General features: G+C 36.3%; 1 protein-coding gene across 1 annotated transcript; it reads left to right on the top strand.

Moving 5' to 3' along the window:
- The first annotated feature begins 8,326 nt into the window (after positions 1-8,326).
- On the top strand, positions 8,327-14,299 carry arf1 (ADP-ribosylation factor 1). The gene is made up of 5 exons (XM_065267629.1): positions 8,327-8,420; positions 9,084-9,308; positions 9,387-9,497; positions 12,498-12,622; positions 12,713-14,299. Exons 2-5 carry the CDS (start codon positions 9,164-9,166, stop codon positions 12,872-12,874), a joined length of 543 nt encoding a protein of 180 aa, XP_065123701.1. The 5' UTR covers positions 8,327-8,420; positions 9,084-9,163; the 3' UTR covers positions 12,875-14,299.
- The last annotated feature ends 1,953 nt before the right edge of the window (positions 14,300-16,252 follow it).

The raw sequence follows: 16,252 nt of genomic DNA, 5'->3' as shown, positions 1-16,252 counted from the left end.
CACAGCTATTTTGCTAATGAACAGATATAAGAACGCTTAGAACGCACAATTTTGTACTCAAGACCGGTCTCAAGACCATTTCTTGATGGTCTTGTCTCGACTGTCTTTAGTCTCGGTTCTGTCTTGGTCTCTGCACCTTAAAGTTTTGGTCGTGTCTGGTCTTGGCACCCTCTGGTCTTGATCTCGGTTTATGTGGTCTCGACTACAACACTAGTTCGGACATCGTGTGACATCATCAACTATTAGTCTAGCAAGCAAGTTTTGCTCCTCGCATTTACAGCATTTTTATGTTTTTTGAATCTGTATAAGCAGAACATTTTGCCAATGACGTTGTCTGTACACGGAAGGAAAAACTTGTTCATACATCATTGTAGTGTTAATGCACCCTTTAATTGGAAATGTACTGTTAATCTACATTTTTAAAGTCTTTACAAAGTATATCCATAAAATATTTAAACCTGAATTAATTCAGTTAAATTAGTTGAAAATGTGTAAAAATGTTGCACCATTTTGAAGTAAGGCTTAAAAAATTAAAGCAGTACTTAAACTAAAAAATTTTATCAAATTATTTACTAAATAATATTTTGTATAATCAAGAATTTTATTCAAATATTTGTTCCCATTCATATGCAGCACTCTCATGGATCGTGATGTTGATAGCATTGGTCAGTCTAAATGTGAGTGTTTAAGTCCATCTCATTAAAAGACTGAAAGAGATCTAATTTAGTTTTTGGCTCCTTCAGCTGCTCTTCTTTCTTAAGTGTCTGTGCTTCTCATAGACGGCACTGATACATTCCAGAGCTGGACTACCAAACAAGTGCTGTTCGCGCTGAATAGAAACGACAACAGAAAACTGAAATGGCCGCAGGATTAAAGGATCTGAACAGGATAAAAGGATAAAAGATTCTTGGTGTTATCCATTTTAGCTTCAAAAATGGAGAGTCTTAACCAGGATTTGAGACCTCACAATGCTTAGACTCTTTATTTCAGTCAGACTGCTTTTATAAGAACATGGCTGTGCAATTTGTAATGATCCAAAATTTTTGTGTAAGTTCTGTCAATAGGCAAATGGATTAGAAGAATTAAAAGTGCAACTTTTCAGGTTTGACAAAATATAAAGACGTTTTAAAATGGAGATTGCCAGACTGTAAAATGAGATCTGTGAAATAAAATCGGTGGAATTAGCTTCGGAGATTCTTAAACTGTTAGCTTGGGCATAAATAATTAGGCTTGACAAAGCATTGTCTAAAATGTTAAATACCAAAAGTCTGAACAGTTTAAAGACAGAACAGACTGAACGTCTATAGCGAGTTTGTGTTTGTAGCCCGAAGCTCTGAAATTTTGGTCTTAGGTTAGGCGTTTTGAAAACCCTTAACCCAAGTATGTACAATAATTTTTTTTATCTTAGTCATTAAAAATCTAGCCTCAGAAAAAGGTGTGTGTCAGAAGGACAAGTTAAAACTGAGAATTCATTTTGGGTTTTGTATCAGTTAAGGCATGCATAAAAATTCCTGTGAATCTCCAAATGATTTCTCTGCTCCTGCACATCACCAATTGTGCATTTCATGCAGATGTGCATGTAGATCTATCAAGCACTGCCTGGACTTACATTCCACCAGTTCAAACACATAAAGTCCCTTTAATGGTGGAAACAGCCCTTGTAATTACGTTGCTCAGTCTCTGCTGTAATCTGCGCGGTATAGCTCATCTCATTCATAGTGGCCTGACACCTTTGACCTCGCACGCAGTGTGTCAAACCGACATTCAGAGGGGCTTAATAAAGCTCAATGACGAGTCTCCTTAGACATTACCACACCGCCGTGTCAGACGGCAATGAGTGGTTGTTGCCGCCTGCCAGGTATTGAGGTATTTTATTTAGCCCTGAGGAGGACAGGTGCGCTCTGCAACGGCACGAGAGAGAAAATGCCAAAGGTCTTCTGGTTGGAAGCAACCACAGGTGCTGGAGCGCAGACAACACATTGCATTAACACAATTATCAATTGTTTCATTATCACCAAGATGTCCTTATTTGTTTGTGCCCCTTTTTGATTCTGATCAAAACAACAGGAGGCTTTTTGAGGCATGGGTGAAACTCTTACAATGGCGTTACCGTGTTCCGAAATGTCAAAAGTGACGCATGCTTCACAATCAATAGACTAGCTCTGCCACAAACGCGGGATTAAATATAATTAAAGAAATTATGCCCATCAAGGAGAAAAGCCTCTCTTTGGGGATTTGATCATATCAAAAGAGACATTGGTGTGATGTGAAATGCAGTGAGGAGACACGCCTGGACCACCTTAGAGCGATGAGCTCTCTGACGCGTTGAGAGCTTCTTTAGATGGTTAAACTCCCTTTAACCCCATTAGGGGAATTCGGCTGCCGTGTCTGAGTCTTCATTCGGAGAAAAAACAAACTCGTGAGGCAATGGTGGCTTACAGATCTGAACTTTAACTACAATCAGAGGCACTGTGCTAAATAGAGCTGGTTTTCCAGAATCGCACACCTCCATGTCTGCGTCAATGTGCCATAAACCATACTGGGCAGGAGGGAACTGCATCACGTATTTGACTTTTTATTACTTCTGTTAATCATATCAATTTGGGTTAAGTAATGTATTCATAGTTTTAGGTAAACGTATGATTTACGGTTAATTTCAGCTATGGGCCAGTAGCTTATAAGATTCTGGCGGTGTGATAACCTTAAGCAAAAATACCACGGTTTTACGGTGCTGTGGTATTGCCATTGCAACCTAAAATGTGTTATTTTTAAATGGCAGGTAAAAATAAAGCCTTTAACTTATAATATGCTTTCAAAAAATATTTTATAAAGTTTTCGTATATTAAGTATAAACATCAAATCAATTACATGACTTAATGACTTTTGTATAAACACAGCTCATACCTTGGAAGCGATATCACAGAATATTTTAGTGGTTTTGAAACCTTGACTGTTTAAAACCTTGGTATACCTTGAAACCGGTAACCGGCCCATGCCTATTTTCAACGCAGCACTGGGTCAAACATGGGCAAAACCAGCCCGTTGGGTAACTTGTAACTTAACCCATTATTGTGTGAAATATAAACATTTGGGTTATTTTACTACTCAGTTTCACAAGGTTTTTTGATACAGCCTAGTCACATAATTTTTTTTTTCGTGATATTATCACAAATTTTTCGTGTTTTTTCTTGATTGTATAACGAATTCCTGTTTTTGTGTGATAATCATGTATTGGTTACTCAACTGCTTTTTAATATTTTCAAACCATTGTCGCTTCGGTTTAGGAATAGATTTGGTGCTTGCATTAGAATGTCACTTTATGTATTGGTTTATACTATTTTTCAGATTTTTTTATATGTCGCCTGGCCTTAGAGTTAGAGTTGGGTAGGGATGTTATTTTATATAAATCTAACCCTAAACTGGAGGGACAATGGTAAGAAAATAGGACAAAACAGTTGAGTAATCAATACGTGATAATCACACAAAAACTAAGTTATACAGTCATGAAAAAACGCAGAAATTTGTGATAATATAATATCACGACAAAGTTATGTGACTATATAATGAAATTTCGTGAGACTGGGCTGTTATTTTGACCCATGGGCTTTACCCTTTTTGACCCAACACTGCACTGAATAAAAATAATTCTGACCCTAGTTAAATTTAACATAATTAAAATTAATTCGCTAATTTAATCCATTGCAATATCGTTTTTGGTTTTAATTAAAAATATTAAGTGGTTTCTAGGCATATCACATGTGTTTTAAATCAACCTATGGGATCTTGACTCATTTAAATTGGGACTACATAAATAATTTGTGTTGTGTTAAAGCAACATTGCTAAAACTGGGCTGGCATATCCAGTTCTGAAATATTAAAATAAGAAAAGAGGGGGAATTATTAGTATTTTGTTATTAGTATTTGAAAGAGGTTCTTTGTGATCAAAAAGGTAACAAAAAAACCTTTAACCAAAAATGGTTCTTCTACTGCATCGTTATTAAGAACCTTTTAAAGCACTGTTATGTCATTGTGCAACTAACTAATTAATTTCAAAAGATTAAGCAGATATCAGAAGAAAATGCCGCAGACTTCTTTAAAGGGACATTCAACTTTTTAAAAAAAAAAAATAGGCTAATTTTCCAACTCCCCTGGAGTTAAACATTTCATTTTAACCATTTTGGAATCCATTCAGCCGATTTCTGGTTCTGGCAGTTCCACTTTTAGCATAAAGCATAATCCAGTGAATCTGATTAGACCTTTAGCGCTCAAAAATGACCAAAAAGTTTCAATATTTTTCCTATTTAAAACTTTTCTGTAGTTACATCGTGTACTAAGACCGATGGAAAGTAAACGTTTTTCTAGGCAGAATCAAGGACTTTGCTGCCATACCATGGCTGCAGCAGGTGCCATGATAGTATGCGGTGCCCAAAAATAGTCCCCTTGGTAACTTTCAATAGGTTAATAATAGGAAAAATATCAAAACTCTTTGGTAATTTTTGAGTGTGATGCTAATGGTCTAATCAGATTCAATGGATTGTGCTAAGCTTTGCTAAAAGTGGTACCACCAGACCTGGAGATCAGCTGAATGGATTCCAAAACTGTAAAAATCAAATATTTAACTCTAGGGGAGCTGGAAAATAAGCCAATTTTCAAAAAAGTGGAATGTCTCTTTAAGCCTTGAGCTCCAAACCACGATTCGTTATGCAGGACAGACGTGAATGTTTCGGAGTTGTGAGAGGAAACTCGCCATTGATGACATAGTGGAATATTGCGAAGGCTGGGCACGTTTCCTGGCGTGACTGCGGAAGTGGCACAAAATGCGATGTAAATCCCCTTACCGACCTTTCAGGCTATCAGTAAGCACCACAGAAAGGTGATTGGCAGGCGACACTGAGAGGCGCATTTATACTCGCCATACCCAACCCCTCTCAACCTTGACCCCTACTGTGCGAGGCGTGGGGTAGGGTGCCCAACGACTCCTGCTGCCAACATGGGGAGCCAGCGAGGAGAGAGGAGGGGCGTGGTCATCGTGTTGTTTGTTTCCTAACCTACACCCCTTTAACATTGAGAACAGAGGGGTGCCTTTACATCCGACGTCCTTTGGCGAAAAGCTACACGCTAACTTGCTAACCATTATGCCATTAAGGGAGTTTCGTTGTCCGTGCCCCTCGTCAGTTCATTACAATGGACACAAACGCTGATGCACTTTTGCTATTGTCATCATTCATATTATTATTATGACAGACACGCCTAGCGCACCAGGCGGTGAGTTGCTTCACCAAAGTTTTCAATTGACAAAGCCGGCGCGGCCCGCATTCTACACCCCGAGCTCATCTCAATGCGTACACATTCTCCCACAATCCCACTGAAAAAACAGACGGTTCTCACACTGTGCAATATTCTGCTCTTCAGGCCTCGTCTCAGAGGGGAACGTGGTTGTACCCTACTGAGCTGCAAGCCCCATTTCCTACTGAGAGGCCCGTTTTGTCCCTTGGCGGTCTTTCTCCATTGAGGCAGCGCTCTATGCTACCGATACACAAATCTAAGGGGATTATCTTCTTTTTGTGGTGAATGACCCTATAAATAAAACCTGCAGCACAGATTTATGAGCCCATTTGCCATTCTACATATTTAGCCCTTATATTTAGTCATTGTTGGCTCCCACTGCTAATTAATTTATTAGGATAAGTGTTATTACACTACATTATATATTCATCCCAAATTCAATCAATAAAATCAATATATTTCCTATAGGGGCAGAAAATTACAAGAGTTAGATTAAATGTAAACAAACTAAGTCTCCAGCTTCTAGCAATTTTCAGTAATCTCACATGTGTCTAAAAACACATAATTATGACGACATGCGAATACTGTTTCCATAACAGTGCGCATAAGAGTGAATCCGGTGGCTTTAGTTGTTTTTATTGTTAAAGAAGCAGCAATGCGATTTGACACAAAGCCATATAGGTGTTTTGCTAAAAGTGAACCTGTCAAAATGAATTGTGGGAGGTGGATGCAGCTCTTATTGTCACTTATTCCAGGTCGTTCCATTCTTCTTTCACTCTGAACAGGACTTTGTTGCTGTTGGATCTGGTTCACTTGATCTTGTTAAGTGCTTTTATTAATATGGCTCCAGGGTATTGGCTTGGTTTTAAGTATGCTGTCTGTTTTCATGACATTACAAAACTACGCTGCCTCTCAAAAATGTCTGTCAAATAAAGCGAATACAATTTTGCCCTGACATTGTTTGTTTACTTACTGTTTGTTGTTAGTTTACTTTTGTGATTTCTAAAAAGCCAAAGTTTGTTGTTGTTTTGTTTTTATGTGATTTCAATGTGATTTTTTTTCAATGTTATTTTCAGAAAGCCAAAGTTTGATGTTACATGTTTCTCAGTTGGTTGGTGAGCAATATTTTAAACACTTTCCCCACATAATCCCTAAATATAGCATTGGGTTAGCTCATAAAAGTCAAAATCATATTCCTAAACATAAACTTATATAGTGATAACAATTATTTTATCTGCTTTTAAAATCAATTTATGACTTGACTTTTAGCTTATTAATAACTACAGCAAAAATGTTCTGTTTCCAACTCAAATTTTACTGTAATCTAAAAATAGAAATATTGGATAAAAATAGAAAAAAATAGTATTACACATTATATATAAAATCTTATATACATTATATTTAAAAAACATATTTCTTAAGTGTTCAAATGGTTTGTGTGGCTACTCACTGTAATACTGCACAGATGTTATAATAATTCCTTTATTAGTGTCATGCAGTACCTGCTGTGATCTCGTTATGCTGCCCCCTCTGGTGGACTGATTCATTTACTGACACATGTGAAATTCAAGTGGGTTTTCAATCTATTCACAAAAACAGGTAGTTACTAATAGTGGTAGACTGATATATTGGCCAGGCTATTTGTCAGGTTTTTTTTTTACTTTTTGGGTTATGTGCACTTAAGAATTAACATGTGTTTGTTCCAGATTCTTATCAAAACATTAAAGTCGCCATGAAACGGAAGTAACGATTGCCTTGTTTTCCCTGTGGTGACGTATATCCGAATGAAACGGCTTTTGAGATGAAATAAGGCAGGGCTGGATTTAAATTTGTCCATCGAGATCTGATTGGATCGTTTGAAGTTGGGTCGTGTTGCTAATTGCTAATCGCTGCGATCTTCTCTCGGACCCCGCCCACCTGCCATACTTTTGACCGGAAGTGAAGAGAGATCGTTTTGAGGAGGGGAGGAGATTTGCATTTTTGATTAAAGATTATGAACACACACGAATTTTAAAAAAATAATGAAGCTCACAGATAAGTCATTTGTTAATAATACCACAATATTAAAAAAATATATATAGTTTTTCATTTCAATTTCATTGCGACTTTAAATATATGTATGTCAAACATTATAATGTAAATTATTATTTGTATGCAACATTAGAATAATTTTTACAATAATACAAGATTTTTGTGAAAGTTATTTTTTATTTAATATAACTTATGTGTATAAACTACAAAGAAATAGACTATATTTTAGGTAACATTTAACATCAGTCAAACACTTTAGTTGGCTTTATATGAATTTCTAAGTCTTCCATGTTCTTGCAACAGTATTTAGCATCCACATGCACCTGCCATCAGCAAATACACAGGATGCATTGTGCTGCCTTACTGCAGTTTTAATATTTCTGGGCCAGCGTGGAGGAGAGTGAAAGCTGAGGTCTCAAACCTCCACCCCCAGAGGTGTAGCAGCTGTTAGCCTGAGCTTAAAAAACACCTCATGAAAAGACACTTGTCTAGAGGAGAGAAAATCTGCTTTCAACATCCTCTGATGCTGCTCTAAGCAAATGAATAATATGCCTTTGTATGCATAAGATGCAAGGAGTTGAATATTATGTGCTTGCTTGGGCATCACTGACTTTAGATAATAATGATGATGACATCATCAAGCATCATGGTACCCATACATACTCGTCCTAATTACTTCAGAAAAATACCATGGTTTTACCACAGAAAAGACTAACTACATGATGTAATTTGACTTTTTTTAGAATAATTTTAACTCAAATGTTGGGTTTGTTTACATTTTACCCAAGCACGAGTTATTAAAACAATCCAGTATTTTACAGTGCAGGGATTACATTTACATAATCCAGTTTATTCACAATTATTTAAAATGTTTGCGTGTGTGTTTTACGCACCTGTTATATAAAGTCATACAGTCGATGGTTACCAGAATAATGTCTTTTATGCAGTGTAGTACCAAACCTGACCTACGGAGAGCTCTGCTGCTACCTTTCGCTTCGACGCGCTCTCTTCAACGGAAGTGACGCGATACGCACTGACGTGGCCGGAAATCCGCCATCTTGAAGGAGGAAACGCCTCAGAGTTAAAGAGGAAACTTATACCCTGTGAGTATTAAAAAACTTATTTAACTATACATAAATGCTTGTCTTTGAAGTGGTATTATAAGAAATGTAAGCGTTAGAATTCGTGTAAATAACATATCGTTGTGGAGACGATTTGCAAGAGATTGCCCGAGTTAAGTTGAATTAAAGGTTTTCAGATATGTGTGTGTATGTGACAAAGGAAACAACAAACTATACGCTTTAATCAACTTTATTATTTTATATTAACATCGTACCGTTGTATTGTTTTAAGCACATCAGACTACACAAAACACTGTGCTCAGTTGTTAGGATGAAGTTGAGAGATTTTAAAGACTATGGACTTCACAGTTTAATCAACTCGTTCTTGAATGTTAATATTTGCGAAATGTATTCGTGGCTTCATTACTATCTTCTGTTATCAAAAAACATTAATATATAGGTTTATACATAACATACACTTATACATAACATCCCAGTTATAGACAGCTTTGATGTTCATTTTTGTCATAAGAGCTTTTTTACAACTTTTCCCATTTAAACAATGCCAGTCTGTTTCAATATAAAAGTCCTGTTATCTACCTAAAGAATCAGGATGGTATATCTTTGGCAGATTTTTCCATCACAGCTTAACTGAATTTATTGATATTAATGTCAATGTAATAATAAATAAAATGTATTTCACAGGTTGTCCTTAAGGAGGAAGAGGCTGTTGATTTCTTTAGTTTTCTGGTCCGTTTCAGCAAAGGGAAACAACATCTGACAAAATGGGCAATATATTTGCAAACCTATTTAAAGTCTTTGGCAAGAAAGAGATGAGAATTCTCATGGTGGGGCTTGATGCTGCTGGAAAAACGACTATTCTTTACAAACTGAAGCTGGGGGAAATAGTTACCACAATTCCAACTATCGGTACGTGATTAAAATCTATATAATCATGTTTGTGTAAGAAGAGGAAAGCAAAGATTTCATTTATCTTCTTTATTTAAGGTTTTAACGTTGAAACTGTGGAGTACAAGAATATAAGTTTCACTGTTTGGGACGTTGGCGGTCAAGATAAAATTCGACCACTGTGGCGTCATTACTTCCAAAACACACAAGGTGAGATTTTACCCAGTTTTACAATGCAAAATGTTACAGTTGAGATGTACTATGGCATTGTTTGTTTCAGTGTGCCAGTTAAACTTAAAAGTGCTGGCAGGCGTTTGAATCTTTTTGTAAAAAATATTTTTGGTTATTGCTGCTGTCATCATTTTTTATACAATATAAAATGAGTATGTTTACTTTTATTTTCAGTATGAGTTTTTTTAATGTTGTCACTTTGTTCAAGCCTTTTTCTTTTGCCAGATACATGTTCAGTTACACTTCCCTTTCTAATCGTAAAAAAGTACAATCTCGTCAATCAGAATCTTTTTTTTGAGAGGGACTTTGCGCATGCACAGAATCAACAGGTCTTGTTTGTCTTGTTCTGACAAGACCTGGAGGCGTTGCAAATATGGCAGCAAAGTGACGTGACTTTCTTAAAAGACCTTTGGGTGGTATTACTGGTAGGGTTAGGGCGATGTCCCCTAAATTGGCAGTAGACGATGGTTACGTTAAACCATCGGGATGGACGATGATATCGTTTTACATAAATACTATTTTGCACTTAAAAGCTATAATTTTGTTATTTTACTAACCCAACTAATGACTCTTTCCTATAGGTTGCACATAAGGGGGAAAAGTAGCTTTATTCCACTTAAGAAGAGTTGTGCACTTTTAAGCACTTTCTCTTTACATAAATATTTTTTTCTATTTAAAAGCTATAATTTCATTATTTTACTAACCCAATGACTCTTCCACGCTTTCCAATAGGTTGCACGTAAATATCTGTGCATATTTGCCACCAGACAAAGTGAACAAGTTGGTATTTCTGTCCAGAAACATCGAAATTTAAACATGGTCTGTGTTTGTAAATCCCGCGTTTTGGTCAGAGTGTTGTTCCCGTTTCCTTGCTTTGGCGTTCGCTGAATTCTGGGTTTATATCTTAAACTGCTGCTTTAGTGCAGTAACGCCACAGACCTATGTAACAATGAGCACTATCTCCTGAGACACTATAGGCTACTAATAAAGTATTAATATGAGCTGTTTTCTTGTACAAAATTAAATATTTTAAGTTAAATGTACAACATGTAAAAAGACAAGATGCTAGCAATGTTAAGATCAAATGCCTGACAGGATATTTTCACAGACACACACGTCACGTCTCAGGCATAGACTACAGTATTTCAAATAGCATATATGCATTTGTTATATTTTCAATTTAATTTATATTGCAATTCCCGCAAAGATTTTAGGTTAACTATAGTCTATAGAAGAGAGTTAGTGTATGTCGACTCGCAGAGGAGTGGGGGCGTGGCATCACGATGGTGTCTCTCCATCTTGATGTCAGTCAACCATCATCAGCACAACCCTAATTCCTGGGGGTCCTTCAAATAATATTGTTTGAATTCAAATTTTATATAAAGTTGGGCATCAAACAAAAAATGCATTAATAGACTAATAATGAAAATTAAAAAAGAAGATCATAATGTACCCAGTTTAAAATGTAAAAGTTATATGGTATGTTAACAGCATGTGACTGTTTATACCAAAAATTATTCTTTTGCTATTTTTTAATGTAACCACCATTACAAAGTATGTAAATCCAGTCCTAATTTGATACCTGTACTGGGGGTCCCTGCTCCTCCTCCTCTATCCATTTGAGGGGATCTTGGCCTAAAAAAAGGTTCAAGACCACTGGTCTAGTGAATTCTGCTGAATTACTACACAAATGATTATGAGTGTGCATTCCTGTATGGTACAACTGATCTAGGTAAAATATTTGGGATATTATACAAAACATTCAGCCAGTCACTGTCCTATAAAGCTGCTGAATGTATTTTGTCCTGCTTGGTACACAGCTACTAACCAAGGGAGTAAATAAATACACACTGAAATTATTTCATTGTAAAGAGACCGTACAATGATACAACTAAGAGGTTGTTTACACTTGGCATTAACGTGCGTATTCATCGATCGGATCACAAGTGGACGATGTTAATGCCAGTTGTAAATGGTGTTCAAAAAGTTTTGAGCTTGACCACTTTCAACCACATTCAGAGGTAGTCGAAACTAGGCATGGGCCGGTATAAGATTCTGGCGGTATGATAACCTTTAGCAAAAATACCACGGTTTCACGGTGTTGCGGTATTGCCATTGCAACACTAAAATGTGTTATTTTCAAATGCCAGGTACAATAAAGCCTTTAAATTATAATATGCTTTCAAAACATATATAATATTTTCTTAATATATATTAAATGTAAACATCAAATCAATCACATGACTTCATGATTTAATGAATTTTGTATAAACACAGCTCATACCTTGGAGACGGTATCACAGAACATTTTAGTGGTTTTGAAACCTTGACTGTTATAAACCTCGGTATACCTTGAAACCGGTAATCGGCCCATGCCTAGTCGAAACCCCTTTCGATCAGATTGCTTTTGTAGTGTAAACGCATATTTGGTTGAATGTGTTCACACGACCGCCTTCTCTCGGCACATTTATTAAATCTGAGGTACTAAACACAATGTTTTACGTCTTTTCTGACTTTTGGCGGGAAACACGTGGTGAACAGCCTTTCATTGATAAAACTAAAGCGGCTGATCTCCGCAGTTTCATTTTGCAAGCGTGTGAAAGTTGCGCGATCCTATTTCATCAATTGCGCTGAAAATTCAGAGAAAGCTCTAACATATAGATGTACAAAACACTTTTCAGCATGTTTACTTACAACAAAAGCAGTGGACTCTGACATAATATTAGTTTGCGTCCATATAAATTCATCATTACTCCCGCTCGCGTTTAAATGACAGCGGAGAGACTCGCCCACCGTCTCACAGACCACACCCTCACAGTATTCAGGACAGAAGCGGTCGAAAGTGGACAAAAGAGACGGATTTAAATACCAGGTGTAAACGTGATGTGTCTCTCTCGTCCACTTGTAATCCGATCGACGAATACACATCTTGTAAACAGCCCCTTAGATGGTCTTTAATCTGATTTCATCTCTGTCTAGGTCTGATCTTTGTGGTTGATAGCAATGACAGAGAGCGTGTGAATGAGGCGCGAGAGGAACTCATGAGAATGTTGGCTGAAGATGAGCTCAGGGAAGCCGTCCTGCTAGTGTTCGCCAACAAACAGGTAATGACTGATTTTGCACGATCGAATGTAGCAGTTCATTTCTTTCCGATTGCATGTTTCTTCGGATTTGACAATGTTTTTGTGCAACAGGACTTACCGAACGCCATGAACGCTGCCGAAATCACGGATAAGCTGGGGCTTCACTCACTCCGGCACAGGAACTGGTACATTCAGGCCGCGTGTGCCACCAGCGGCGATGGCCTTTATGAAGGACTCGACTGGTTGTCCAACCAACTGAAAAACCAGAAATAATCACCTCACTCTTCTGTCCTTTCTTTTTAGACCTTCTCAACACTTGCTTTACTCTTATGTTTTTAAACAGACGGTGCTGGAAGCTGCATTTGTTTCATATCTGATTAATGCAGAAGCCCTACATGGGGATACGATGCGTCGCTCTCGTGTTTAATGGACATAGCTATGTTTTTTGCTATGAGGCAGCTGTCTGAGCACCATTATGCAATGTAGACTTAAACTTTCATCGTTTCTTTCCATCTTTTTCCTGTTTATTTTTGAGTCATCGGGACTTTTACGAACACCGGTCAGATCTTATTCGAATCTTGCACACGTATTATGTTATTGTGCTTATATCATGACTGTCTCTTACATGTACTGTAAACAGCTGTTTTGTGCGTCTCAAACCAAGTACAGGAAATTCAACTGTGTGGACACTACCTGATCAATTTAGAGAAAGAGAAGCCAAAAACGATTACACTGTTTCTTTGGCAAGCATTGACATGACCTCAAGCTTTACTGTCAGGAGCTATAGGTATGATGTATATTAAGCCGGCTATACACAAATGCTCATCTCATACGTTGTTTTCTGTCTTATCAAACTCTCAATACACAGCTGTAAACTTTTTGTGCATGGGAGAACTCGATGTGGCTCAGGTTAATCATGGTTTGTAGCATGGTGAATCTCATAAAACATCAAGAATATGTCCAGGTCACATTTTACTTAAATTATTTTTAGCTTTATCTTTTAATCTGTTTTGTGACATTTTACCCACACCATCTATTTTCACTGTAATCTGTAATCTTTCACGCTGACCTGTACATGTTTTTGTTAGATTTACTTTGTAAAAGAAACTGAAGCATTGAATGCACCTATGATTAAAGTTATATAGCAAAAATACAAAAAAATCATATTGTTTTGAGATGTTCATGTGTGCTTCAACAAATGTTGGGGGTTTAAGAGTCTTCCTAATGTACACGTGAACTGGTAAAGTCTAACCTCCACTAGAATTAACAATAACAAACTCATCTAAAAAAATCAGTTAAAAAGATAATCTCATGTGTGGTGCAGAACAACAAGTCTCTCATATGAATGTTAAGAAACAATATGACAGTCGTTTGAACATTTTGTTTTATATACAGTAGTCTACTTTTTAAGAGTAGCCCCTGGTGCCTTTATGGTCTACAGAGACACCCATTTACTGTAAGTTATACAACGTTCATGTCCACTCGCATGTTCTTTGTTAAAGCAATGTTAGGGGCTGATGGCTTAAAAGCCACTGTACAATTATTTATCTTAATTTTCTTTTTCCTTATTAACCTTTTATTTGATAGACACTGATTCATTGGGGTCGAAAACTGTATGTGAATCTGATAGTGTGACTCTTAACGTAAATGTCTTTTGTCAGAAATGCACTGTAATTAAAGATTTACTGTACAACTGGACCTTTAATGTTGTGTTATTGGTTTTTAACAAACTGCAAATGTATCAAGAATAAAATTTGGCCAATGCACCCAACACTTAGTGATCCATTATAAATTATAAAAAAATATATTTTTATATATTTTTATAATTTATAATGGATATAAATATATACACTTCTGATTATTCAGGATAACAACTGGGGCAATGTCAATAAACAAAGCTGTTAGTATATTTTAAAACTGACACAATAGATGCTTGCTTAAAACACCAAAAAATATTATTTGATCTGGCACAATTTCAAAATGGCTAAATGTCATCTGATATAGGATTAAGGTGTGGTTTCCTGGACAGGGATAAGCTTAAGACAGACTCGGCCTTAGTTTAAGGATGAAATATAACTATTTTTAACAAACATGCCTTACTAAAAACATACATTTTTTGTTTTGAGGCAAAACAAAGGGTTCTGATGTATTTTAAGATATGTCAGTGCAAGTTGAATTCAGTTTGGACAGCTCTTACATTTATTTTTGTCTAGGACTAGTCTAATCCCTGTCCGAGAAACCGGGGGTTTTCAAACACTTATACGTTACATTGTAAAGTTTGTATATGAACACAGCAATTTTGTAGGTCAGTGGTTCTTAATCAATATGTGCAGGGCCATTAAAGGGGGCATCAAGGTGACTTCCAATTTTTGCAAAATAAGCTAAAAATCAATATATATTTTAACGTTGTTTTGTTTTTTGTAACAAATATTAATCTGTCTAGTTATGCCAAGCCAGAGAAATTTCTTATTTTTGTAGGTCAACCCGGAACTTAGAACACTGGTTATCTTGCCAGAAATCCCATTAATTTTTGTGATAGACTTTTGGATTATCGCAAAAAATAATCTCTGTGTTTAACAAAAGTAAAAAAGACACACATTTTGTCCAACAGGTTAATCTTCACAGATGAATACAAATTTCATGAATTAGAAATACAAAAAGCTGAATTTTGACTTCAAAAGTCATACAAATTTTATTCATCTGTGAAGAATAAAACGTGTTAGTGTCAAACTTTTGTTAAACACAAAGCTTATTATTTTGCAATAATCTAGTCTATGTTAAATAAATGAATATATATATATATATATATATATATATATAGTTGTGTTGTGTTGTGTTGTACACATACATAGACACCTTTGCCTTCAGAACTGCCTTAATTCTATGCAGCATTGATTCAACAAGGTGCTGAAACCATTCTTTAGAAATGTTGGCCCATATTGATAGGATAGCATCTTGCAGTTCATGGAGATTTGTGAGATGCACATCGAGGGCACGAAGCTCCCGTTCCACCACATCCCAAAGATGCTCTATTGGGTTGGGATCTGGTGACTGTGGGGGCTATTTTAGTACAGTGAACTCGTTGTCATGTTCAAGAAACCAATTTGAAATATTCGAGCTTTGTGACATGGTGCATTATCCTGGAAGTAGCCATCAGAGGATGGGTACATGGTGGTCATAAAGGGATGGACATGGTCAGAAACAATGCTCAGGTAGGCCGTGGCATTTAAATGATGCCCAATAGGCACTAAGGGGCCTAAAGTGTGCCAAGAAAACATCTCCCACACCATTACATTAATGAGAAAATGAACAGGTGTTCCTAATAATCCTTTAGGTGAATATATATATATATATATATATATATATATATATATATATATATATATATATATATATATATATATATATATATATATATATATATTTATTTAATTTTTGCAAGGGAACCAGTATGCTAACTACAAAATTAGCCTAAAAAATACGTAATCGCTGTGGCACTCTATATATTTTATTTGGTAGAAATTGTGAGTAGGGTGCCTTCAAATACTGTTGTGGGCAATAGGGGGTCTTGAAGTAAAAAAAAGTTGAGAACCTCCATAGGTAAAGGCTGGGTAGGTCAACATTGTCAACATTAAGATTCAATTAATTTAA

This window comes from Paramisgurnus dabryanus, chromosome 6, assembly GCF_030506205.2.
Source record: "Paramisgurnus dabryanus chromosome 6, PD_genome_1.1, whole genome shotgun sequence".
Lineage (NCBI taxonomy): Eukaryota > Metazoa > Chordata > Actinopteri > Cypriniformes > Cobitidae > Paramisgurnus > Paramisgurnus dabryanus.
Note: the sequence above shows the minus strand (reverse complement) of the source record. Positions and strands in the feature narration are given on the sequence as shown.